This window comes from Agelaius phoeniceus, chromosome 4, assembly GCF_051311805.1.
Source record: "Agelaius phoeniceus isolate bAgePho1 chromosome 4, bAgePho1.hap1, whole genome shotgun sequence".
NCBI classification, from domain to species: Eukaryota; Metazoa; Chordata; class Aves; order Passeriformes; family Icteridae; genus Agelaius; species Agelaius phoeniceus.
Genome location: NC_135268.1, coordinates 47,815,692 through 47,843,286, shown reverse-complemented (window position 1 = coordinate 47,843,286; position 27,595 = coordinate 47,815,692). Strand labels below are relative to the sequence as shown.

Here is a 27,595-nt window from a genome sequence, read left to right as displayed (position 1 = left end):
TTAATTCTTGCTCACATGTTATTGAAGTCACTTTTATTAACTTCTACATTCATAAAAATATGTAATAGTTTCTTCTATCTTATAATTTTGAGGGCTGATTGCACAGCAGTGTCTAAAGTGACCTTGAAAGTAAAAAAAAAGCATAAATTCTCTGCAAATTAGCTCCCCTGCTGTCACAGTACATTATGTGCATTGTGTGATTCCCATACACAGCTGTTCACAATTCTAACAGCTACACTTTAGACGCCGCTTTGCAAAGCCTCTTTATTTCAGTGCCCTTAGAAGTTAAATATGGGAAAAATAAATTTTAAAATACTGTAGATTTGTGGAATTACCAATTAAATGGAAGTTTTAAAGACGTTTATATGTACAACAGCTATGTTTCCTTACAGAAGTTTAGAGACAGATGTGTAGCCAAATCTAGCTACAATCCTAGACGAAAATAGTTTAAGGGAAAAAATGCCAGACTCATACTTTCTAAATCCTTCAGTGTTGGGGTTCCCCATTCTCATTGCTGGGAATTGCAGAAAGGAGTCACTCCCTTCTCTTAGCACGTAACAAGCCCACTTTGAGTGGCACGGGATCATTGCAGTGGTTCCAGCAGACCTGGCCAGATGATGTTGCACAGTCATGGCACATAATCCAGGCATGTGCACACATGGCTCCCATCTTTCAGTAAAAGAAATGTCAGCTATGCAAAAGTCTGTTCATGTGCTGTGCAGCACATCCATGGAGAACCCAGTGTGCTGGGGACGTGCCAGGCCAACTCTGCATGCACAACATAAATGCACTGCATAGTTACTGCTGCACAACTTGTGCTTTGGTGGAAAAGAGAAGAGAGGAGCACCGTGGAACAGTGCCACTCCTTCCTATTGCCCCAAATTGTTCTCCATGTCATCCTTGTTGAGTCTTCAATTTTTCAAGTCATTAAGAATGGAGGTCCCAATTACACAGATCTTGGCAGTCAGGCACATTTCAAGCACCCATTCTTAAAGGGAGGCTGAGCTCAAGCCAGACACAAGAAGATGGAAGATGATAGAGCATACTTGGCAGACTTTGCAGCTCTTCTACAGACTAATTTATTCAGTTCATCTCACTTTACAACCACTCAGAACATCTTTTGGACTGCATTATAAAAACAGCTTCTAGCTATTGCTAAAGTACTATCAGTCACTGTTTGAATCTATATACTCCTGGCATGTAATGATGTTGTAAAGCCAAAAAAGACTTACTTTGCCTTTTTGTCTGAAAGCAAGACATAAGCAGCAGAATATATATCTACTGTTAGGGAATGTGCCCATATGAAAGTGGATCCTGCTCTGACCACCTTAAAAATGTAAAGATTTTTACTGCATTAGTAATGAAGATTTGTAAAATATAAGACCTTTGTTAGCTAGAAAGAATAGGAGCCCCTACTCATCTTCATTCAAGATAGTTTCTTAAAAGGAGTCTTTGACAGTAATTTTTGGTAGGCATCAAATAATAAAAGCTTTGAATTGTCCAAATCCATTATTTTAATAAAATTAGAAACAGCTGAGGGAAGAAGCATGAAGAAGGAGAGGGAAACACTGCTCATCACCTGAGTGTTTCAAATAAGCTGAGAGTACCTGCCTTTTTCCTTTAGGAAAAACAGGTGGGTGTTCAGCGAAGCTGGAAGCACTGCTACTCAGTTTAAACCGAAAGAGAGTATATTTAGATTGGCTGTAAGGAAGACTTTTTTTCATTGTGAAAGTAGTGAGATACTGGAGAAGTGTCCAAAGAAATTGTGGACTATCCATCACTGGAAATGTTCAACATCATTTTAAACAGGGCTTCGAGATGATCTTTGACAGTCATAATTCCATGATTCTACGATTCTACTTGATTCTTCTCCTCTCACTGTAATGTCACACAAACAACTTCACTAAGGCACTCCACTTGGACAGAGGGACAAGCTGAGGTGTGTATAAATGCATTTCCTGGAGGGGAAAATCCTCAGCATAAATATAATTGCAGCTACTTGGGCAGCAAATATTTACTGTAAACAGAAATGTATTAAAAAAAATGTATAAAAGAAATGCATTAAAGCTGACTCCATGTCAAAGAATGCATGTAGAAGACTTCTCTGGTACCTAAGAGTGAGCTACTTATAATTAAAGCAAAATCCCCCAGGAATACCCATATGTATCCATTAACTTAAACAGAAAGCCTTGATAAGTGAAAATGGGAGATGAGAGGATGATCTACTTTGTAGGGAAAAAAGTTAATCTATCTCTCTGTCTGTATTTTAAGTAATATTCTAAAAGCTCAGAATGAACAGAGTATTTCTATGTATCATAAGGGCATACCCAGATGAGAACGTCTGCATTCCATTTTTTTCCCAGTATCATCTGACAAACATACTTGCTATCATATAGACATTTCCATCTTGCAGTCCTACTTTTTTATTTTTTTTCCACCATATATAGTGAAAATATATAGGGAAAATATATTGAAGTTCAATGTTTTTCATGTTAAGCATGGATCTGTGCTGTACAGCCACCAAATGGAGACCCCTCTGTCTTTTAGAGCTGCTTGCTCTTTGAACCACATTCCAAGCTGAGCTTGGAATTTCCCTGTTAGTTACTTGACAAAATCTCATCTGCACAACCATGAAGGAGCACAGTGACATGATTGCAGGAGGAGGAGCCCAAACAATATCCTGCCCAGCTACTCCTACGCCCACCACAGGAGATGTTCCAGTACACCAATAACCCATCTGCACAAGCCCAGAGGAGCACTGTGGCACAATGGCAGGTGGGGAATCTGAATGGTTTCCAGACAACATATCTCATTAGTAGTCTCAACATCTATTTTGACCTATGAAATTCTGCCCAATTTCTGGTTCTTTGACATTCCTTTCTGCATGACAGCCCACCTTCCCCTGTACAACACCTGACAACACCAGCAACCTACATGCATGCATAAAGCCATTTATGGGACTTTATAACTGTCCTGAGTGCACCACCATTGAAGAGCTTTGCTAGTTACCTCCCTGGATCCTAATCACTTCTTTCTCATCATGACCCACTGCTGTCCCCACATCCAACCGCATTTTAAAAAAATTAAAAAAACTGAGCCTTAAAAATAAGATCTGAAATGTGCACAAGCACACAGCTATTGAGGACACAGAGTCCTTGCAAATGACTTTCTAAATTATACCTGTTTTCTGAGACCTTTCTCAGGCCTCTTTCTCAGGCACCAGGAACTGATGCTCCATTTCATTGACTGCTTTGCTGTTAACAGAAACTGCACATAAATAAGTCAGTTCTAAACAGACATTGCTTTGAAGAGACTCTTCTCAAAACTGATCTAGCTGGCAGATACTGAAAGAATTACTACTTTGGCCATACCAAATGCACCCTAAAAACTAAACAGAAATATACACTTCTGGAAAGCGGTATAAACTACCAGATTGTTATCAGGGAGGAAGAAAGTTATCTGGAAGTGTCATTTATACTGACTTGAGAATGGTTATCAGGAATAAACAACGCAAGATCTGTAGCAGAACAAGCGCATCCTGTTCAGAAAAGCTATATAAGGAAGATTCTGTGCCCCAGCCACAGAGGCTATATTATCAGGTCTTTACAGCACACTTGAAATAGAGCCCTGTGTAGCTCTGTTTTGAAAGCCCCTGAAAACCTATTGAAATGAAGGATAGGGGGAACTGAAGAGGCATCTTAATTAAACAGATTTGAAAAAATATCCTTCTTCCTTCCAATCATTCATGGACAAAGCAACCAGGCATTTCTACTTCAGCAAGAGTCAAATATTCAGGAGTTTTATTTCAGCTGTGACCCTGGGAACTTGGCCCTTACCTCTTGGTGTGGCAGAAATATTTTGAATATGCTCTTGTCTTGTAAAACCAAAAAAAGGAAAAAAAAAGAAAAAAGTCTCTTCAAACACCTGCCAACATGCCTAATATCAGGGCTTTACCAAGCAGCTTTCCTACTGCAAGGGTTTGCAACAAATTGCATGGGAACTTGCAATAAACTGCACGGGAATTTGCAATAATCACCTTCATTCAGACATCATTTGCTTGGAGTAATAAGACAGAGTGAAAGTAAGCTTAGTCTGTGGAAAGAGTAGGAGATGGGACCATGTAATTGATGCAACTAGCAACTGTTTGATCAGTACAAAACTTCCGTACCATCACCCCTTGGAGGATTTGGAAAGGCCATCTAGAATTAAAGACAATACCTGCTTGAGACAGCAGAATCCATTGCTGCCCAAGTGCCCAAGTGCCATGTGGTAAACACAGCCTCTCAAGATGAGTTTGGTGCCAAAAGAGAGACTTTACAGCCAAATCCAGCCCACATTCAAAATTATAGCAGCAATTACTAGTTGTTGCATTTTACTCTTCCAAGGCAAAGCACTGTGGAGAATATATGGATATTTATGTTCAGTAGCAACTGGAACCTGAAGTTCTCACCAGTTTCTCAGTTTGGCACATCAAGCCTTTTGCCTCCTTCCTTGCTCCTCACCTTTTTGAACACATTCAGAGTAGCAACCCAGCTACCAGACACTGCATAACCTCATCACACAGCTGTCAGGAGAAAAGTTTTCCCCCTTGCCAGATGAATTTTACACTGATCCCTAGGAGACTTATTCATAAACACAAGTCTATAGAAAAAATAACTCTGATGTAAAATTCTTAGAGAAATATTGGTGCACTTGAACTTTTTATGTCAAAAAAAGTTGCGACACATTAAATCCTGAATGAGTGCTCCAGTCAGGAGTTTTGTAAATATTGTTCAGGTGACCTGTGACATGAAGCAGATCAGAGGATTACTGGGAGAGGAGTATCCTTTGAAGTGTTCAGCTGTGAAGTATGGCATTTTGATTTTTATTTCTACCACATCATTACTGCTAATAGAATATATTTCAGCTATTTTTATATATATATATATATATATATATATATATATATTATTCTGGTATTTGAGGACTTTTTTTCTGATGAAATGGCGCTAACTTTAAAACCATGACACCTAACAGTCTGAAATACTAGCATGTGACTGTTTTCATCCTGACAACTTTGCTCAGGCAAGAGCACAACAAAGGAAATCAGCACTAGATCCTGCCTCATCTCTTCCAGCCATGAGCAGACTTTACAGAGCACATACCTTCATGGAAGTGCATGAAGGTGCACATGTGCACCATGTAACTGAATGTGTCTCCTGGGTTCACACTTGAAAATTAACACAAGAGCTGTATTTGAAACATCTCCACTGATAGCCTCTAAACTGTCTATCATTTTAATTTCAGCACCCCTCTATTACAGGCAAATAAGAACTCTGAACAAAATTCCTCATACAAAAACTCATGGTTTAGACTTTTTGTTTTTTCTTCTTTTTCACCTTTCCCAGATAATCCTTGTTCCTTGCACACTCTTCCATCTATTCACTTCCCACTGCTTCATTTTGTTTTTTTACCTGTCTATTAATTTATAGAACTGAACATAATAAAGAGAAGAATTACTTCATTTTTAAGTCTCATTCTCAACTTATGCAAAACAAAACCCTCAAAAATGCTAATAATAAATGAATTTATTTGACAACTGCTGTCCAGGCTTAAAACATAGCTAATCTCCTACTTGCAAAAGACTTAATCAGATGTCATTTGTACTGGATACAAGCCAGAGAGTGAGTTATATACTCTGTCCTGCATTTGAGTATGGTGAATTTCTGCAACTTGTTCCCTAAATGCATAAGATTATCACAATATTTCCACATTTTCAAGAAGAACAAAGTGAAGAAGACTATGCACTGAATAGCTCCTTCCTCTTCCCATCTCCATGTGATCCAGGTTTCTGATGGCTACTGTCCTATCAGGAGGAGCAGGAATTTACCTGCAGTGCCATTAAAAACTGGGGTGAATTCCTTCATGGGTCACTGCTACCTCCCGCAACCCCTGGCCCCGGGCACTGTCCTCCTCTGTATCCCAGAAGTTTCCTGCCTGTGCTTAGAGGTCTCATTACAGGCATCTTTTATACTTCTCTCTTCAGTACTTCACTCTTTGTGCCAGTAGGAAAGTAAAGTTCATAAATATACCCACTTTCCTAAATTAGGTATGCTGTCAGCAACAGCAGTTTATTTGATAAAGTAATTGTTTTCAGTAAGTTACATGTGAATGTAACTCAGCTGCTTCCTGAAATTCTTCCAGAAACCTTGGATGAGCACCCTTCAGTCCTAGTGACTTAGGGAAATTATGCTCCCCTCCCTGGCTTATCTTTTTTTTCTTTGAAAATAAATAGCTGTCTCTGCTGGCAGTTAACCACCATCACCTGCACTGACATGATCATATAGAAAACCTGTACTAATTTCAGAGACAAGAGGATGAATAAAAAGCAGGTATTAAAAATTGCCTCGATCAACAGTTTAATTGAAGTTGAATTTTTTTGCTTATTAAGATTCCAAATTGAGATCATGCTATTTTTTTTTAAAAAGGGCTATACTTACATAATAACCCCCATTACTGTCCATTTGATGCTGAATTTTCAAAGAACATCAAAGTACTAAACTGGCTGAATCCTAGGGATCCACGTTTTTTTGAAGTATTCATCTTTTGGCAGCTGCAGCTTCTTCTGCAGGTGCAGGGAGAACATTTTATTTAAGTCACTTTATTCATGTAGCTCAATTCAAAGGCTAGTTCACTTGAAGCTGAGAAAATCCTTGCTTGTTAGATACAGAGAACCAATTTCCAATTTAGGGATAAAAACCAGATAGCAACGGATGAGGTCTAGCCCAGTGAAGCTTTTAGGACAGTATGATCCGTCAGTTCTATTATTGACTAGAAAAACTTGCATTTAAATTTATCAAAATGCCTTTGAACTCAGTTTTTAAAAGCCTTCAGCACATTTAAAGAAGCTTTGTATAACTGATTAAAACCAAAAGACTGTTTGCAGTTTTAAAATTTAATTTCACATTCCATCTGGGCAGAGATTGATACAATTTATGGGGAACAAATAATCTATCCAAAAAATACAAACAGAGGCTAAGGTATGTAGTCTCTTAAATAAATGTGGCTGCATCAGACATAATTTTCTGGGGAACAAAGGAAGTCTAACTATTTTGTTGAAGCATTACTCCCTTGTGGAGCAGCATAACAAACAGCTATTTAGAAAGAATAAAGTATGAAAAAATACTGCAAGGAGTTTAACAAGCACATTGCCAGCACTGTGGTATTATTTTATAGCACCCCATATCCTTGAAGTGATGTTTCTGAGGGGGGATATAAACATGCCATACTGAGGCACTATAAAATTCCAAGACAACTGGAATACTTGTCCCAAGGGACCATTGCTAACTGGTTCTCATCTTGCTGTATTTACTGGAGGTACGTGTTAAAAATGCAGTACTTTATAGAATCATAGAATAGTTTGGGCTGGAATGGACCTTTAAAGATCATCTAGTTCCACCCCTTGCCATGGGCAGGGACACTTACCACTAGACAAGGTTACTTAAAGTCCCATCCAGCCTGGCCTTGAGCACATCCAAGATGGGGTATCCACAACTTCTCTGGGCAACCTAATCCTTATAATTTTTCCTAGTATCTAATCTAAATCAATCCTCTTCCAGTTTAAACCCATTCCCCCTCATTAAATCACTATATGCCCTTCTAAAAAGTCCCTTGCCTGCCCTCTTATAGTACTAGAAGGCTGCTATTGGACCTTTCCAAAGCCTCCTCTTCTCCAGGCTGAACAGCCCTTGTTGTTGAAAGGCAACATGCAATTTGTGTCTAGACCTCTGTTCCACAAAGCAAAAAACAGGACCTTCAGCAGCACAAGATATCTCCCTGAGACAACGCACAGGGGGCCAGGGGAGCTCCTCTCCATGTGACTTCCCGCCAGGAAGAGGAGAGAATGATGTAAGGGAGGTAGATTAGATTAAAATGAATAAAGGAGAGTATATAAAGATATAATCAATGCCCTAGAGAAAAATGCTGTGGGGATGGGGAGGAAAAAGGGAAGTGGGGATTAGCAACCATCCAACAACATAACTGATAGGATGCATTTCTGCTATTATGAGGAGATAAAAGCTGCAGGACAATGATAGTACCAGCTACATGCTGAAGGGCACCAGAGGGACTGACAACTTCTATCTCCAAGAGGAGTGCCTGCTATTTTATTTCACCAACAATTCAACAACCAGGGTAAAGACTGAACAGAAAGAGCAGGAGGATGCCGTGGTGAAAGCTATGGAATTCATGAATTCGGCTGATTAAGTGCTAATCACGTGGAACAGAGTTCATGAAACAAAAAGTTGTCTAGGCTGTTCAGCAGGCAGGGTGACAGCAAGAGTCCTCAACCCACCCAGCACCCTCTGGCACTGCAAACTGACTCCCTCAGCCATGCTGTACAAGCTGGTAGACAAGCTGCACTGTGATTCAGAGCAGGGAATTAATCCAAGTTAGAACCAACAACCTCTAAAAATTGCTGCAAACTACTCTAAGTCCTTGCCTTTTTACAGGGTTACAGTTTTTCATTATTGGTCCTTAGACTAATGGCCAGAAAACAATCTCCATTCTGTTGGATTGTCCTGCATAGGGGAATTTTTTGCAGGTGTTTAAGAAAACTGAGCAAGTATTTTGCATTATTATGTTAATATTTTTAATACTTAATAAATAATTATGGTTATTTCATGGTGACCTTTTGCTTTTTCTATGCTGCCTTTTACAAACAATGGTAGTTGCTTGTGGTGTAGCATTTGTGTGGATAAACTGAGCAACCCTATCTGAATAAAACACCACTTGTACTCATAAATAAGAACATAAGCTATGAAGCTTCATGCACAATTTGAGGTGTATTAAAAAAAATCTGCCTCTTCCATTCTAAACCATGTTAACACTTGTATTCAAGACTCTATTTAGAAAAAATCTACTGTTTCTTATGAAGTGCAGAAGATGCCAAAATCACAAAAGAAAATGAGCCATTTAGTTACATTTTCCCTTGGCAGAGAGAAAACAGAAGCAAGACACTGCTTGCAAGGAATGTAAATTGATTGTGTGAAGGAAGTTATGAAATGAGCTAGTGGATAAGGCTGTGTTTGGAGGCACATTTTCTGCTTCCACCTATTCCCATGCAAAAATCGAGATAACAATGACTTGTAAGCCAGCAGCACTCCCTTCTCACTTCTGTGCTAATAAGTACCTTCCTCTTTGATAAACAGGGTTTAGGAACAGAGCCAATATTCATGGTTGCACCTCTTCATTTCAATCACCAGCACTTGCCCTGCCCTCCATCCAACCCAGACAAGGTGAGAGAAAGCATGGACTCCAAAACTCAGCTTCTTCTTTAAATAAATCTGAACTTCAGATGCCCTCAGTGATGCATGGTCTGCAAGGGCCAAGGGCCTTGTGGCTTTATGCTCAGTGTCCAGAAACCTGAGCTGAGATCCCCTCTGGGTCCATCTGCAAAATATCAGAGAAGAATTTCTACCTGAGCTGGGACTGCAAGGGAGCACTTTGCTCACAGCGACTGAAAATTGTACTGAAGTGCCTTCAGTGATAATCTTTTCAAAGCAGCTGGTGAATTTGTGTTCAAAGAAGCTACTCCATCAGCTGGGCCATACAGCAACCTGAAGAAATCACATGGACTTGACTCTTAGGGGTGAGGAGCACCAATCTAGCCAGTCCTCACTCCTGGGCCAGTAGAGACAAACATCTCTGGAGATTCTGCCACCATCAAAAAATAACCTCAGGCACTTAATATGAACAATTAACCACTAATAATGCCAAGGCACCTCTGCTACTGAACTGTATAAAGTGTAAGTGAAAGCCTTTGCCCAAAGAGCCCCTCAGCAGCCCTTTCCTCAGCCACTGCTGCACCTTATATACAATATTTGTTACATGCTGGAAAAAATGTACCCAACAGAGGCAGGAGCACTGACCACAGGCATAAGCCAGCATGATTATTTCCACCCTTCAACAGTAGCTCTGTTCTCACTAACCCAGACACAAACACAGAGACTGATACATCATACAATGTGATATATAAATATTTTCTATCATGTCAAGGGAATAATTTAGCATGGAACAAAACTAGAAAGCAGACAACATTTTAGCATAATGATATCAATGTCTTTCAATTTCCTTTTCATACCTCCAAAAAAACCCAAAAGCTATTTAAAAAATAAAATAAATAAAATCATTTATTTTAAATAAACTAAAATAAAATTAAATATTTTCATACTATTATCACATTTCAGTAGCTTGTGCTTTTTCTTGCTACAAAGATGAAATTCAGCCTCACACAGAAAAAAAGGTGTACTATCATTAAGGTTTCCAGTAATGTTAATATACCTGCTAAACAAAAGCAAGTAAAAAGGTTTGCATTTTCAGACCCATGATTTAAGGACTTTTTGTCAACTCTCAATTCAGACTGCAATTTTCTATCTAACAATGTTTTTCCCCTTCTAGGACTATTCCACCTGTGCCATTCAGTAAGGAGCTGAACAGAATTTAGCCTCATTTAGTGCAGAAAATATTCTGCTTCTCTAAGCTTTTTCAGAGAGAATGATGAAGATGCTTGCCTTAAAATCAAGCTCTAAAATCAGGGGTTTTTTGTTGTTTTTTTTTTCCCTATTGGCCACTTCTTTATCCTGAATTCATTGGTTGTCTGGGATATTTTTAATTTTAGGGTATCTTTTCTTCCCTTTCTGTTATTCGTAAAGCTATTTTTAAGCCCACAGGATTACTCAGTTATAACGTAATGACATTAAAGGGCCTTTTGATACAGCCTTTTGATTTTTATTCATTTCATGTTTTCCTCTGAACACTAACAGAATAATGTTGCATACTATCTGTCCTTCTTTTTTTTCCTTACTGTGAAACAGTACAATACAGTACAATTTGCCTAAATTTCTAATTTTTAGGCTACTGAACTTTCTAATCCAAGTATGTTTTCATGGTTTCTGATATAGGGCTTCTTAATTGCTACCATCATCTTCATCACATCTTTCCAAACTTCATTATACATATAATTGTCCTACCATGATCAAAAGACTTTAAAAATAAAGATCAAAATGCTTTTTTTATTTCATAAATGAGCTAGTGTTTGCTTTGTGATTAAACACTCATGCCCCAAAATCTTACACAGTGTTTTATTGCCCACCCCAACCTCTCATCACTCACACTGCTGTGGGCACAGGGTGGAAATGCCAAGATGTTTTCACCAGGGTGAGTTGAAAGGTAACTCTCATGCAACAAACAGCTCAGCTTTTCTTGTGGGGTGTTTATCTCTGTTTTTCTTGAGGGGTTGACTGGAGATAGAATTAGTACTTCAGGCTATCGTTGGTTTGTACTACACCAGTTTTTATGCTGTAATCTCTTCTGGTTTGGCGAGCAAACACAACAGTTTATTAAGGGCATGACCCAGAGCATGCTGATGTAAGTGAAGAATTCATATTGACTTCAATGATCTTTGGGCTGATGCCTAAGTAAACTCAAAGACATAAGCCCTATTTAGTTAAAAATAGCAATGCTCTTGAGACTTTCTAATGCTTTTAGGGGTGAGAACCATTCAAATCAAAAGATAAATTTTCAGCTCAGTGTTAAAGACCCTGTGGACAGCTGCCATCAGTAACTATACATGCTCTTCAATAAACTTTTAATTTGCACAACCTGCAGAGCAGACACTTGACTGCATGACTTGCATGCAAAACCAATGGGAAATGAGATTTGCCGTAGATTTAAACAACAGCACCAAAAGCTTGCACAATTTCACTCAATTGCTTACAAACTCTTCTTCTGGCAATGGTATGCCTTGCAAAGATTGTGAAATTCATCTAAGCACTTTATATTAGAAAGTTGTTGCGATACAAGAAAAAAAAAGAGGAATCCAAATTAAATTCCACTAAAATTAAGAAGAACATGGAGTTCATTCATCTATATTAAGCTAAAAGGAGATAGAAAATCTTATTAAGGGATGTCTTTGGAAAGTCCCAGTCTTAAAAAAAATCCAAGAACATTTTCATATTTGCTTTCTACTAATTTAAATGCTTTTCTCTGTAAAGAAAAATTTATCTGTCATACCAGAGATGCCTGCATCTTATGTGAAACAACAGCATAATTTCTCCACTTCCCAAACTCTTTCACTAGGAAATCTTTTCAAATTAAATGAAAATCTTTCAAAAAATAAAGCAGAAACTCCCACAAATTTTCTGGTGAATCAAATATAGAAATAGATTAACATATAGATCCCAAGCAATAGCAACTTATTTATTGGTGCTATATGCCAATTAAAATCAATTAGTATTATTAGCTCATTTACATTTTTATTTGTTATTTTTTAGTTCATATCAGTTACTTATATGCTATGCCTAAATCCTCTTTAAAATGAAAAGGCACATTTTTAATGTTAGGGAGATAAAAATAATTTATTAAATAATAATTTAGAAAAATAAAAAAGATGCTCTGTTAAAGCTGAGAATATTCTGCAGATGTTTTTATTTTGGCTACATTCTGATATAGTGAGTCTAAGAGAGAGATATTCAGCCAGTGTCTCTAAATGCAGTAGCTCCCAAAGCAGGGTTTTCCTATGAATTGGCCTTACAGCAGAAGCTGGTACCAAAACAGTACCCCACCAAGGCATGAGTGTGGAATCTGTCTACCCAAAAAAAAGCTGAGAGTTGGTAATCTGGCAGACAGATTTTCCTCAGGACAACTGAAATGCAGCATTTATCTTTTAAACCCAACAAAGTAGTAGGGATAGAATGAAAATCTAGGCTAACTACACACAGGGAGAATTCGTTCACGGCAATTTCTTGGTCCAATTTCACATTGCTTTTTTTTTTCAGCACCTTCTTGCAACAGCTCTCAAGCTATTTTATACAGCAGATACTAGGATCAAATTCAGCCTAGTGTGACCAGTTATCCTCCAGTTTAACCCTTATGAAGTCCTTACAATATAAATGGTGCTCATGGGGTATACGGTCTGTGAGACCGATTTGTTGTTAAAGGTTGATATAGGACAAGGTAGCTTAAAAGGTGCAAGCAACTTTCTCCTCAAAAGTCTGCCCCTAAAAGAAAAAGCAAACTGATAACTGAGAGACTTGCATGTTTCAGAAATAGATCAGGCTTACCACTGAAGAAACAGTTATTAATTCAAATAGACCATTGTCAAAACAGTCAAAAGACGATGCAGAAACCAAAATCACCACCAGAATAAATCTTGCATGTGAAAAAAGCAAATAAACGTATTTTATGCCACTATTTACTATCCATAAAGAAAGCCCTGCATTAAGAAGGGGAAGTTAAAAAAGCAGGGGGGTTGGGGGAGGGAGGGGGTATTTCTCTGAGATTAACTCTGCGTCAGCTCTGGGGCCTTGAAAGACTGCCAGCTGTCCGGGTGTACATATTTTACCACTGAAGTCTGCTTTTGTTTCAGAGACCCCCAAAATGATGCAATCCCCAGCGGAAGACTGACAAGCTTTGAGATATTCCAAAGCACAGATGACAGACGAAATAGCAAATAATCAGTGCAACTATATGGAACATTATCTTGAGAGAATCCAACAACACAAACCTAATGCACCAGATAACAGCGTTGCTTTGAGCAAACCTGGAGTAGAGCATCACAAAGATTTCTGCAAAGAAGAAATCATTCAAGAAGGACAATTATCTACATGGGTGGAGGGAAGAAAGATGGAGGGGAACATATGCCTTTCATAATTAGAGGCCTGATTATACTGTAGCCGAAAGGGATTTTTTACATTTTAAATTTGATTACATTTCAGAATGAAGCACACTAATTGGTATTTCTGCAGTCTGTTTGAAGAGAACTTCATCTACTTAGGGAGGGGGAAAAAATAACAAAAACCAGTGACCTTCATACCATCTATGTTTAATATCTAGTTCTTTTGCCTGAAGTATTCATGGTTTCCCTTCAATTGCTGAAGCTATCTCTGGGAATAAGTGCTTTATGACTCATTGCAGTTTATCTCCAGAAAACCAGGAAAGAGATACTAGCAAAATATACTAGAATCAAATAGATATTAAATCCAACAATCACAACTGCTACAAGGAAAAACAAATTAAACCAGTCCATCCACCACTATAAATCAGAGACTGGAAGAAATTATTTGCACAGGCAACTCCCAAGATCGCACCTTAAACTCAGGGCCATAGAGAGAGTTAATTAAGGAAGGGACATGTGCATTAAAAACTGCAGAAAGCCCCACTCACTAAAAAAATCAAAGGCATGATGCACTTCCAGTTCCTGTCTATCTGCCAGAAGCACTGTGTTGAAGGAGAAGATGGTTAATTGGCGTGACAAATAAAAGCAGAAGTAACAAAAATGTCTCATAAAACTTATAAATGAGCATACATTACCATGTATACATATTCTTCTTTCTCAAATACATGCCAGACAAATGCATATTTCCTGTGAAAGCCAAAGAACTGAGAAGGAACCATCATAAACATAACTTAGGGGCCATGAACTCAACGTAAAATATCCAGACCTTTGGACAAGGACAGTGTTGGTAAAAGGAGATGTACTTCCAATATAAGATAAACTTCCAATACAAGAGTATTTCTGAAGAAAAAGGGTTTTGCAGAATGTAAACAAAAGAAAAAAGCCAAAATGAATAATTATGAACAGAAACAAAGCAACATCCAAACTTTGCAGCCTGACCTTTGTTGATGAAAGCCCCCAGGAACAGACTGGGCACTCACTGTCACCATCCTGCTGTGGATCCTGGCAGAAAAACCATAAGCCAGGCAGGGATGTCTGCTCTGTAAGTACAAAACCAGCTTGGTGAAGAATGGTTCCCACAGCTCTTCCTTGGAAATGGAGGGGACAGGTACTTCCTAAAGCTGGTTCAAGACACCTAACTAAACAAGATGAGTCACACCCTCAAAAAGCTCTTTCTGTGTGCCATAGAATGGCAGACAGACAAACAGACAGACATGCAAGGTCCCTGTTTCAAACCTGCCTTGAAGTAAGGTGACAGGAACAAACACAATATTCTTCACTTTCATCTCTGGTCAATACAAGTAAATGTTTTGGGGGCCCAATGTAGGATGGTGTTACCATAGAGAGTTTTAGAGAGCTGTAAAAAAAAAGAAACATCTCTTTGTTTAATTTTATTGATTTTTTTTCTTTTTTAAAAATTAATTTCATAACCAGTTGTGGATGGAACTGTCCTCAGTAGCTTATCCTGGGGAATATGAGTGAGATAGTAAGATTATGACATTTTTACCTGCAGATAACAACTGGTCACTGAAGTCTCCTCACAATAAATGCCTGACCTGAAATTAGGAATAACAAAGACAAAGAAGATACTTCACCTACACGAATGCAGCAAAGGTACAAGACAGTCTGCAGGTGGGAGTCTGGGGAAGCCAATGACAAACTCAAGGAGAAGGTAAACAAAAAAGCAAGTGTAACAAAGAGCCAAGGGCTGGATACTTGTGGGTGACTGAGAGACAGAGGCAGCTAGCTGGAAATGGGGGCCGTTGCAAAAACAAATGGAGAGGGAAGAATATGAGATAAATGGTGGAGGAAAAGAGTTGTGGCATGAAGCCACAGAAGAAGCTAAAAGAATATAGGCAGAAAAGAATATAGGCAGAAAATCGCAAATTGAATTAATTCTTTGTAAGCCCCAGGACTCTGTTGCTGTCAAAGCCTAGGTGGTATGTTTACCTGCTGGTTTGGAAGACAAAAAAAACAACCTGCCATTGCATTGATCACTTCACTAGTTCAAGCACTAGACAGCTATGATGTGCAGACAAATTATTTCAACTTGCCAGTCAAATATCATTCTCTACAGTCAAAATGTTGTTTCAGCTTTTAAGAATTTTGTTTGCTTACTTCATAAATTATGTTGAAAGCATCAAAAGAACAACAGTGAGCTTGTGAAGGCAAGTGCTCAAAAGTTAACAAATGCCAGAATTACAGTTCCTTAACATGAACAACATTAAGATGCAGAAGCAATCAATTAACCCCTACTACTTCTGCCATTCCTTCTTAGTGCACAGGATTTTCAGGAATGTGGGCAGAGTATGGAGAAGACGACAGAAAGGTGCAAAAGATGAAGAAACTGAAGAATTTGTTTCACTTCCTCTGACTCCCAGGTCTCACCTGCTGTTAGGTAAAGCAACTGGAGGCATGGCTTTTTCCAAATTTTTGTTAGGCTTTTCTCTTTTGCACCTCCAGTCTAATAAAGATAACACAAGATATCTCCTTTAAGATAACACAAGAGTGCTTCTGCCATTTCTATATATTCTCCAATTGCTCAGCATTTTAAGAGAAGAGAGTCAGAATTCTCTCTGGGATCCTGGCATATCTCTGGGGAGCCTTCTGGTACAGACATGCTGATATTCAGTAAGGCTGGGAAAGGAGATGTCATCTAGGAAGTGCAGCTTGAACTGGCAGCAGCACCTCTCTGTGGCTATAAGCAGTCCCCAAAGACTCTTTTACAACTCATTCTGCCTCTCTCTGTGTTATTTTTTAAGGTCTTGCTGGCTACATCAATACACATAGTGTACACAGATCTGTAGAACAAATATGCACAGACAGCACCAGAAACAAAAGCCTGATGGAGATTTGAATCAACAAGGAACATTCACACATTATATCCACACATTCCCCACTTTCACACAAAGCCAGGCAAGTCAAATTCCTTATTTGTATTGTTTTTCCCTAGGTAAATTTGTCTAATAGGTTGTGACTGGCTGTTGCCACCTCTCATCAGGCAACTTCTTCCAGAATGTTTATTTTAATGAATAAAGTGGGAAAGTAAGAGAGAATGAGACATTTGGTACTAAACTAGCCTTAGTGATGCATTTGGCTTTTTAAAATTGTGTACAAACATCATTCTGTTATTTACACCAAACTCTCAATTAAGAAAGCTTCCTCAATCCAGTTTTACAAACATTACTTTCCTTGCCTGACAAAATGATATCTGTGAAAGGGGAGGGGAGAAAAATCCTTAGGCTATGATCTGTGTGCTTTCCTGTCTTGACAGACCACAGTCCCAGTGTCTGCAAAAGAGAGCAGAAGGGTCACAGCAAAATGTAACTTGACCTGAACTTTAACCACCAGAGGTGACATTTACTCAACTATAAAATTTAAAACTAAACAAGAACAAATAGGGAGAAAAGACTGTAAGAGTGCCTTCTCCATGTTGATTTAAAATTAAAGACCATAAAATATCTGCTTCTTAGTTCCTTCTTACTAGAGCTTGAGTACACATGAAGAGATTTGTAAGAAAGTACTGAGTTTTTGAATTTCTGTAATACAAGACAATATTTGGACATTATTGAAAATGTAAATGGTGGCAGCACTACAACATTTATAAGGAAGGTATTTAATTTTTATATGGAAAAAATGTTTCATTAGGCAAGGTTGACATACCAATGAAAATATTTATTCCTGCTTATACTCTTAAGTCAAAATTGATCCATACACAACACCAAAACAGTTTGATCCAACCCCTTAAACCTCATCTTAGGACTGTTGCAGCCATGAGGAGAAATATATGTTTTCACACCAATTTATACAGAAGCAGAACCTAACACTTAAAATATTGTGTATATGTGAAAGTATGTAAGAAAGTAAATTATCTTGACTAAAATGAGCAGTTGAACAGAGGTCCAGAGCCAAAATCCATGAGTCTCCAAAATCTTGCAATGATCAGATCATGGGTATGCTGAGTGAACTGCATGGGCAAGTGATACATTTTTAAACCATAAATCCCTGAGCTATTTATTAAATTCTAGAAATTCTTTTAAATGTGATTTTTCTAATCCTGGTTCTTCTGTTGAGATGGTAAGGTGACCAACACAGCAAAGGTGTTGCAAGATAAAAGATTGCATGGTTATTGTCCATTATTCAAAAATATTTCTTTGGTTTAACACTGGGGTATAGCAGATCTGTGTAACTCCATTTTATATGTGGGCTTGACTCCTCCTTGAAATACTGGATTTCAACATATTGCATTATCATTAAAATATGTGGAGATTGTTAAGATGACATAGGCTGACTGTCCAAAATTCAAAGAACAGCATTCACCTCTGATAAAATCTCAAGGTTTCAAGAGAATTATCACCACCACTGAGCTGAAAAAAATAATTAGAAATATCTAAAGACTGCAATTATTCCTCCTTGCCTCTGCAGAGGCAATGCTGTCTGTCCTTGTGCCATCAGATCCAGAACACATCATGCATTTAAAACAGATAGAAAATTCACAGGAATTAGAGTAGCATACTTAGAAATTTTTACAAGAAAGCACTCTAATGAACCAAGCGACATTTTGCAATCTACAGCAAATACCTTAACATTTGTGTCTGTATACAAAAGAAAAACAATCCTAAAACAATCTCAGTAGTTTTCTGTCATATGGGTGATGAGTAGCAAATCTTTCTTTTTGTTTTGACAGTTATTTAATACTTCACAATTTTTGGTTTCCCAGGCTGGGTGTGCTCTGCAAAACAGCAAGAATTTACTGATAATTTTACAACATGACGCCAAAACTTGAAGGTTTGAGAAGGAAATGATTTGTATGAAAAGAAGAAAAAAAATTATTTAACCACGCCACATACATACAAAAGTACCTTCTAAAAAGTTGCCCAATTCTGAAGATGCTTCAGTTTTCGTTTTATGCTTGAAGCAAAGATATATTTTATATTAGAAGCATCTTCTACATGCCATTGAAATTGCATGCTGAAAAAGAATATAAATCATTAATGAAAATTGCAGGGTATCAGTTTCCCATTGCAGTCGGCTGTCTGCTAAGTTGGCAGCGAGACAGTGGCCTGCAGAGCTACAGGAATATGTCTCATGTTAGAAAAAGAAAAAAAGACTTCGTGTTATAAACACATCAATGAAAATTACTATCCAGTTTGGAACCAACTGAGAGCAGGTGTTGAAGACAAAATAAACAGACAACATATGAAAGGTTAAGAAAAAAAGTCCCCAATGGCACTGGCCTTCCATTGGGATTGTCTTCTACCAAAGATTTTAATGTACATCATGAAATCCAAACAAAATATATCTGCATGTGTAGAAAGCAGCCAGATTTTCTCATGTTTAGGGCCATAGCTTTTTAACAGTGATATTTAAGTTACACCTGAAATTTTTAAACCTATTAAAAAATATGCCTATGCAAATTTAGATATAAATTAATCCAGAAAACTACTGCAATTTGTCTTTCAAACAATTGACTAGAAACCCTTCCATGTTTCCCAGCTGAAAAATAGACCAGGAATCCACCCAAGCAAAAGCCTGAAATTGATTTGGCTCACTCATCCTTGACTTGTGATCCACAGATTTTGAACAGAAATGGCAAAACCCTTTAGAAAGGTCACAGCAGAAAGGTCCTGTGGTCCCAGAGAGCTCAAGGATCCTAAGGAGAGCTGATAAAATTCAGGCTATGTGCATCGGCTAAAGCAGAGCAGGTCATTGCTTCAGTGCATACCCAATTTCTCCTTGTTTTTGCAGAGATGACAAAAATCCCCATAAATCCTTCTGACTGTTGTGTAAATCAGATAAATATCTTGGGACATGTGAAGTGACCTTTTTTTGCTCAATGGTTCTGTTACCATGAAGCAAAGGACTGAAGTGCTGCAGCAGTGGCAGCATCTCAGGATTAATTGAAGTGCAGGCGCTCCCTAAGCACCCCCCTGAGCTGGGCAGACAGCAGCTTTGCTCGTGTCATCCCAGTGCTCCTGGCAGGGTGAATGTCAGATCTACCACCAGCTGGGACTGCTGGACCACAAGTGCTTTCCCCTGGATCATGTCCAAAACACACTGAAAACAGAGATACCAGGAGGTCATTTTACACACAGTCAGAGAGGGGTATTTTAGGTGTCTATAAAATCAGCTGGGGCAACAGGAAAAGAAGCTTCCTGAACATCTGACTTTCACTTCTGAATTGGGAAGAAAATGATCTGGATTTTCTCTAGCTGCAGTATTAATGCCTGCATGCTTGCATGATGAAACTACTTAGCTCTAATAACAGAGAATACATTTTGTTGCCTAACTCAAAAGGGAAAACTCATTCCAATTGCATCTTATCTGCATGCCAGCCTGGGAGGACTCTGCAGGACAAGAACCTTCTCCTTGTTGTTGGAGGAGACACAGGGAGCATAGGAGGAAGAAACAGTGCCATAATCTGAGTTTTTTTCTATCATTTGATTAGAGCCAGCCTATAAGAAAGATTTTCTTCTTTGAAATGCACCCATGGTGAGGCAGCAGCCCTGATGTTTGCACAGCCACAGCACAACAATATTTGCAGCTCTTCTCTCTATCACAGCAGATATGTACAGATAGCTCTACACAGATCATACTCTGTGACATTTCTGGCATTTGTCTTCACTATGGAGCTGCAGAGCTTGCAGGAAACAGAACAGAGATTACTCAAACAATGGAGCCTACAATCATGCACACAGACAGACTAACCCCATGGTGGAAAAAGGTCTTCTTCCCATTTCAAACCAGAGTGCAAAGCTGTCCCACTAAAATTAGCCATGAGTATGACTCTTTACATATTCAAGAATTAGGACTAGAAGAAGATAATCAGTATTTCTGAGAGAAGTCTATTTGGACCTTCAAAATGTTTAGCTATTTGATGTGTTAAGGTATTCTCCCACCCTCTGTAACCCTTGTGAAATCTTAACATGAACCATTTAGCTTATTGTGCTGGTTTGGACTGAAATACAGGTAATTTTCATCATAGTATTTGGTATGAGTCTGGTTTGGATTTGTGCTGAAAATAGGGTTGATAACAGAAAGATATTTTAGTTGCTGATGAGCAGTACTTACATAGAGTTCAAGGCCTTTCTGCTCCTCACCTCACCCCAGCAGGAGTCTTGGGGTGCACGAGGAACTGGGAGGTGGACACAGCCAGGACAGCTGACCCCAACTGACCAAAGGGATATTTCAGACCATATGGAGTCGTGCTCAGCATATAGAGTTGGGGGAAGAAGGAGGAAGGGAGGGCTGAGACATTTGGAAGGATGGCATTTTTCTTCCCAAGACATTGTTACAGATGATGGACCCTGTTTTTCTGGGGATGGCTGCCCATGGGAAGTGGTGAATTAATTCCTTGGTTTGCTTTGCTTGTGCACACAGCTTTTGCTTTGCCTATTAAACTGTCTTTATGTCAACCCACAGGTTTTCTCCCTTTTAGTCTTCTGATTCTCTTCTCCATCCCATGGGAGACGAGTGAGGGGCTGCATGGGGATGGCAGGGGTTAAACCACAGCGCTTAAAAAGCTTTGTTTTGGTAGCAAAATAGCAGATGCCTATTTACTAAACCTACTGGCAGCAATTTCCACACACCAAGAATCATGGATCAATTTTTAAACCTCTACCCAGACAAGCAGGGACGCCCCAGAAGGATCTAGCATTGCTTACACATGGCTCTTGGTTTTTTGTGCAGATAATGCAAATGCAGAACTCCTGAAGTCTGAATGTGCAAAATGGAAGGTCTTGAGAAGGCTTGCAGACAGCACAGCTCATTAAGGCTTCTCTAAACATTAAAAACAAAGAACTTTTAATTTCTTGAATTATGTAATCTTTGCAAATTCAGAAAAGACAATATTATTTTTTTTCTGTATTTCCCTAAATGACAGCAAGCAACAACTTGGTTGCAGATGTTTTAGTTTTATTTTGGATAAATACAGCCAGTTATAGTTCCCAACTTAAATACCTACACTACACAGAAACACCAGATTAACCCTTTCTCTAATCTGTCTACTTGTTGCCATAATTAGTTTCATTTTTTTTCCAAGTCACAACTATTTTTTCCCATCAATTCTACTGCAAAATTACGGATTACTTGGAAATAAGATAGGATGCAAGGAAGGGGGTGGGCTAGCTTCCCAATGGACTAGTGCAAACTTTATTAACTAAACACTTGTTTTCTGTAAAAGCATGGAAACTTTAAAATCACTCAGAATTCACTCTTGGATTTTATGTTTTAAACAATGGTTTCTTTTTCTGTATGAATAAAAAAATCACTACCAGATACCTGAGCTATACCTCTACTGTAAAGCTGGGAAAACTCTCCCCTTCACAAAACAAGTGGCACATTTAGTCTAAAGGGGATACAGTATAACTTTAGCCATTTTCATTCCTACCCACCCACCCATAATATAGCCAGGTTTGGGAAATTGTTGCTCCAATCCAGCAGTGAAGACCACAACCAAATAAAAGTGTGTATGTCTGTCCTCTGAGAGAACTGGCTGTCCTTGTCTAGGAATGCAAACATTTATTGCAAAACCAGGAGTGACTTTAGGATTAATGACACTTAGGCCACAGTGGCATTAGCATGTAACTTCATTAATATGAAACATCTTCCCCAAAAAATCATGTGCTGAGGACAAGCAGAATCAGTTGAGAAGTGTCTAATCCAATATGGCAGTGCCTACACTCCACAGAATCTCAGAGTCACAGAATTACAGACTGATTTCAGTTGGAAGGGACCCTCTAGTTCCAACTCCTCTGCCATGGGCAAGGAATCCTCCCCTGGCCCATCATCTTTATTCTGTTCTTTCAAATTTAACCCAAATCTATGAGAAAAGAGGGAGAAATAGCATCCAACCTCTCCTCCCACAGCCAAAGATTCAGATGTATCTTCAGACAAATAAAAGATAAAGAGACTTATGATTCCCAGTCCCTAGATTTTTACATAGGTCAAAAAGGGTACAGTTCAGACTTCAGACAGCTTGTATTTCCTTTATGCAAGACTCTAGACTTTAAAGAACTCTGCTTTTCCACTTTGGTCTTTACTTAAAGATTTCTCAGTTTGTTTTTCCCCCCCACATTATATAACACACAGAATTTAGAAAAAGCAAGAGAAAGGTCCAGAAATCCACTTTGTGATTAAAAATTCCAGCAGTTCCTGGCACAAAAGAGGAATTTTATTCCTATTACACCTGTGCTCAAGAGGATGGAACTGATACAGCCCTATCAGGTGGAAGTTACTGCACATGGGCAGCACAGCCAGCTGTCTGTGCTGGGGCTGGGCTGGGAGTCCTCAGAGCACACCATGGAAGGCAGATCTGCTCTACAAAGCTCCCACAGAGACTTGTAGATGAACAAGAGAATGGCACAGCTGAAAAAATAGACCTTTATTGCTTTGTGGCTCTATTAGCATTACTTTTGCAGACGTTTGCATTTGCACACAGCTCTACACAGACATTTAGAAAACTAGATGAACAGATAAGATGATAAAATAAATATGCTATTTTGCAGCGGGTTTATTTTCAAACAGCTGCCAAAAAGCCCCACCCCTAAAGCTCCCAAACCTAGCATTCTGGGAAAAGCATCATTTTCCATTATGCTCTGGTCTATTCTTTTTCCCCTCCAATTTGTAACATTCTGCTGGAATCAGTGATGAAGAACATATGTTTGAGATAAATTACACCCAGGAGAAATCTTGGAACTGTTACATTCAGTTTTATTACCCAAGGCATTAGGATACTCTCGCACTACACTTATTATTTAACAGTTCCATTAAACAAGACACTGCTAATGTACTTTTATATTATTATGCATGCAAAAATTAGTATTATATTTCTTAAAACTCAATGTGTGATTAATGCACTCCATTTTCATTTTTCTTAACAGTTCCAGGATATTTTTTAGTGCTTCAATGAAACAAGGTGTTACATAAATGCAGAATGCTATTGTACAAATATTTGAGAAAACATATGTTCAGGCAACAGTAAAGTTGAGTACCCTAACACTCAACAGCCAGGAAATTGGAAGGGCTTGTGCTTCTTACACAATATAAACTTGTGCAAGTGCTGCATCTTTAACGTATTCTGCAGAGGGCTGTAACCTAGTGTGCCCAATGGGACAGACAGGCCCTGTCTCTGACAATTGCTTTCTTTGTACTGCTGCAAATACTAGTCCACTTTCACTAGGTAACACCAAATAGTACAAATATCCCCTATGCACCTGTGGGCAGCCTCTTTTGGGAGAGATTTGCACTAACTCTGTGAAGTACTCACATAACTAGAGATTTCCTATAGGCATGGAGTCACACAAGCATCATTAAGTTTACATTTAACAAGTATAATAGGAATAAAAGATAACTCATATAAACCTGACTAATACTTTGACTGATAATTTGATCCCAAAAGACAAATCTTCTAAAGCTTTTAAAAGGTTTTGCTTTGTATTTCTCAAGTGACTCTATGGGAACAACAAATAAAACCAAGAAAAATATGTACTTGTCAAGACTGCACAACTTCCATGCTTTGCAGAAAAGAAGAAAGCAAAAGGCTGAGGCAGCAGTTCAGAGCCACAGCTAAGATATGGAGTTTAATTTAAATTTCAGTTTAAATCAACCACAGAGCCTTAGTACAGTGTTGGGCCCAAGCTAAAAACATCAGGCACCAGGTGTATTGGGAAGCAGAGCACAAAGTCCCCTCTGTTCAAAGACATGTAATCACTAATACCTCAAACTGTAATTTAATGACTTTCTGCTTCAAGTTCCAAAATGAGTCACAAAGCTGAGAGCACCAGTCCACTTCATCAACTGCAAACTGAGAGCCATAAAAAGTTACTTGCTGAGTATCATAAGAGTCTCCCTTACTTTATTAGTGCTTCTTCCTCATGTGGAGAATAACCGAAGCTATATTGTTCTAGTTCTCTGTGGTGTTCAGTCCATGCAGTGAATGCAGCCATGGCTCATAGAAAATACACTATATAATCATGAAATGAGGACTGTGCTACAATGCACACAGGAGTCAAAGGATGGTTACATGGGAAAATTATTTACTGGCATTTCTCAACTTTGAAGTGCTTGGATTTGCAGCCTACCTATTATTACTTCTGTGTGCCTTTTTTTACAGGCAACAGTAAATTTTGCTATCTCTTGCTATAACTCAGGCTGTCCAATCATGGATTGCCAGCAGGGTTTGAAACTTCATCATGGAGGTAAGGAATGAGCCAGTAGGCAGTGTCTCTCAAAACCACAAAAAAACTGGCATAGTTTTCTCTCCTGATCCATCCCATTTAATATTCTTCCTATTACTTACCTTGATAGACAGGTGAAAATAAAATACCATGAGCATTTTACTTTGTTCTGATCATGAATCAGTACTTTTAAGCATTATTGAAATTTATTTTAGTCTATAACTTTGGTGGCCCCTTAAGAACAAAAAAGGTTTTCTTGTTTCTGAGTTAAAAGTAAAATGAGGGCAGAATGCTGTAGGTCTGGAACACGATCTGTCCAGACTCATGGCTGTTGGTAACTTGCAGAGCTGTGTTGACTTTGTGAAAATATGCCAACCTGCATCTGCTAAAAGGAATTAGTCTGTAGTTCATAGATGTTCTGCTGGTAGCAGAATATGTCTTGGCACTATATCTATAATTGTACAAAAAGGAGAAACCATTGCTGCTTTCTATTCCCTGACCTTCAGCCCTGCTACAAAGACAGTCCTGCTGTGCCTTTGAAGGAAAGTTTGTGGATGGTCCTTCAGTTCTGACTTGCTTTGCCTCTCAAGTAGCAAGGAAGCTACCTAAGGTTCAGAGAGCAGCAGGTTGTAGAACACAAGCCTGGCAAAAGAGAGATCAAGGAGGAATAGGTCTAAGCCTGGTCAAGTTTTAAGTCTTCCCAATTCCACTGTACTGCAAATACAGCAAATTGTAAATTCAGCAAAGTCCACTAACACTGACAAAGCAAATGGTTGGATAAATAAAGGCTTGAAAAGTACCTATGGAGTATTCCTAGAAATTTCATGTGACACTTTGCTACCAACATGACATTTATTTCTGGTTATGACAATAGATGCTATTTTTCTTTGCCTTCTCCCATGAATAACTCAAAATAAATAAGATGTAAAACCAAAAAATGCTGAAGAACCAAAAAAGTATCAAGCAATGAGTATGCAAAAAGTATGCAATACTGTCACCTACTTGTGCAGATTGCACAGACATGGTTGTGCTAAAACACAGATAGAGAAATACAAGGATACAAAGACTCTGGCTTTGTGTTATGCAATTAATTTCATCACCTAATAATGATGGACTTGGTCTAAAATTATCTGTACTGGGTTTCTTCTCAGCTTCTCTTTAGTATTTGCCTGAAGTTTTAGAGACTTAAATCTTCACATACTTACATTAAGCACAATGAAGAGAAAATGAAAAAACTGTGATTTAAAACTCTGATTATTGGAGAAAGGGAAAAATATGAAAACAGAGATTTAGAAATTACTACATCCCATTCACTAGAAGACATCACTGAGGTTGTGAGGAAAGCACCATTTGGTGGACAAGATGAGCAGTACATATTGAAAAACAGGAAGGTAAAAGCCTACAAGCCTGGAACACTGTGGGCACTGTGGCCAGGAGTATTAAAATAACACCACAGTGCAAATATGACTGGGTGACCTCATTCCTACCCTAAGTCCTTTAACTATTACAGTATTTTACACTCAAAGCAACAGCAGACCAGTGAGACCACACCTGTATTTTGAATTAGAAGTGTCCATAGGGAATAGTACCAGAATAACCAACAGCAGTATTATTCCACTTCCCTTGAGACTCCCCACTTAGGCCCATTCTTGGCAAATGCTTTCAATTGTAAGCTCCTCTCAACATCTCGATTTATGTTCATATGCTCCCCACCTCCAAGATGACCTCGTCTCAATATTACTAAATACTGAGAAAACTGATAGCAGAAAGTGAGATCCCCTCTGCCATGCTAGGCCACCCCTGAGCTCATTCATTTAAAATTAAGTTTTTAGGTTTTTTTTTCTAAAATGTGATACCAGCAACAAGAGGTTAGGGTTTTCCTATTCTATGAGTGCTCATCTAAAAAAAGGCTTACCATGCTATTTTTAAAGGCTAATGTTCATGTTGTTTCAGCAAAATGCTCAATGTTGGTTTTAGACACATTTCTTCTTTTATGCCAGACAAGCCAGCTCCTCGTATTCACAAAGCAACTGTGGTTCACTGAACATGTTTCCAGGATTAATTCTGACTTCCCAGAGTCAACTTTACACCAATCAGTGAAAGAAATTGTGGAAAAGATTACCTTATGAAAACACACAAACTTAGGAAACCTTTAAGAAAAAGAACAACTTGTAGTGCTTTCATCAGACTCAGCACTCTTCAAGGACAGCCTGTCAGCATTTGGGATATATGAACAGAGGAGATGGAACAAATCTGCAGGAAATCCTTGTGCTTACTCATGTACTCTCAGCACCACAGACAAGTCAAGCCATTTTTATACACTTCTCCCAGTTCACACGTTCCCAGACATCCAGTTTCTCACCACAAAAGCAGAATCTTACCTGTAATTTTCTGCAGCAAAGGAGATAGCTCTGGCTCGTCACAAATTGCCTTGACAAGGGCCCTTTTCACCTTTTCTTCAGCTATGTCGAGCTCTTTCCCACATTTGATTTCTCCAACCACAGAATATATGTATATCAGCAAAACAAGGAAGTCCTCACAGGCATAATCATCTTTTGTCCTTTCGTTGTAAGACTTGATCATTGGCAATAACTGGTTTAAAACACTGGGCATTTCTGACTCGCCAATAGTCTGAAAAACAGAAGGAAGGTTGTGTCAGATTCCCTCCATAGTGCTTCTAAGTTAGGACCAGACATACTCCTGT

The 27,595-nt window shown here is 38.6% G+C and overlaps 1 protein-coding gene across 1 annotated transcript in view; it reads right to left on the bottom strand.

Moving 5' to 3' along the window:
• SCFD2 (sec1 family domain containing 2) overlaps window positions 1-27,595 on the bottom strand; it is a 187,284-nt gene that overhangs the window by 79,274 nt on the left and 80,415 nt on the right. Inside the window, exon 5 of the mRNA XM_054632751.2 lies at window positions 27,273-27,522. Within this exon, the coding sequence (XP_054488726.2) occupies window positions 27,273-27,522 (250 nt within the window). The remainder of the gene's footprint in view (window positions 1-27,272; window positions 27,523-27,595) is intronic.